The sequence below is a fragment of the Bison bison genome, unplaced genomic scaffold, assembly GCF_000754665.1.
Source record: "Bison bison bison isolate TAMUID 2011002044 unplaced genomic scaffold, Bison_UMD1.0 scf7180017858886, whole genome shotgun sequence".
Lineage (NCBI taxonomy): Eukaryota > Metazoa > Chordata > Mammalia > Artiodactyla > Bovidae > Bison > Bison bison.
This window is the reverse complement of record NW_011489458.1, coordinates 696,462-696,918: the sequence shown is the minus strand read 5'-3', so window position 1 is coordinate 696,918 and position 457 is coordinate 696,462. Positions and strand designations below refer to the sequence as shown.

The window sequence follows — 457 nt, the reverse complement described above, 5'->3', positions numbered from 1 at the left end:
AGTAGCCGGCCGACAGCCTTGTGTTTCCAAAATGGCGGCAGCGATGGATGTGGATACCCCGAGCGGCACCAACAGCGGCGCGGGCAAGAAGCGCTTTGAAGTGAAAAAGGTTGGGTCTCGCCAGCGCCTTCCTCGGGGAAGCTAGAGAGGCGCGGATCTGGCTGGCAGGCCCCAGGATGACCGAAGCGCGGAGGAAAGGGCTTCATTTCAGGGCGTTCCTGGGACAGGGTACCAGGAAAGGAAGCCAGGGGGCGGGCCTTAGGATTGATCGGCGTGGCTGCGGCCCACTGTCCGTGGCGGTGTAGGTTTCTTTCAGAGGCTGAGGGGCCAATCACGGAAGTGCTTATTGAGATAGCGCGGTTGCGACTTGGCTGCAAGAGCCAAGCGCTTGAGCTGTCACTGGAGTGGCGGAGGGGTGGGGAAAGAGCGGGTGGGGTGGGTGGAAGGGGGGAGTCGG

General features: G+C 62.6%; 1 protein-coding gene across 1 annotated transcript in view; it reads left to right on the top strand.

The window, feature by feature from the left end:
- The window catches only part of RBX1 (ring-box 1, E3 ubiquitin protein ligase), a 13,000-nt gene continuing 12,543 nt past the window's right edge, over positions 1 to 457 (top strand). Inside the window, exon 1 of the mRNA XM_010830127.1 lies at positions 1 to 109. Within this exon, the coding sequence (XP_010828429.1) occupies positions 32 to 109 (78 nt within the window). The 5' untranslated portion in view covers positions 1 to 31. The remainder of the gene's footprint in view (positions 110 to 457) is intronic.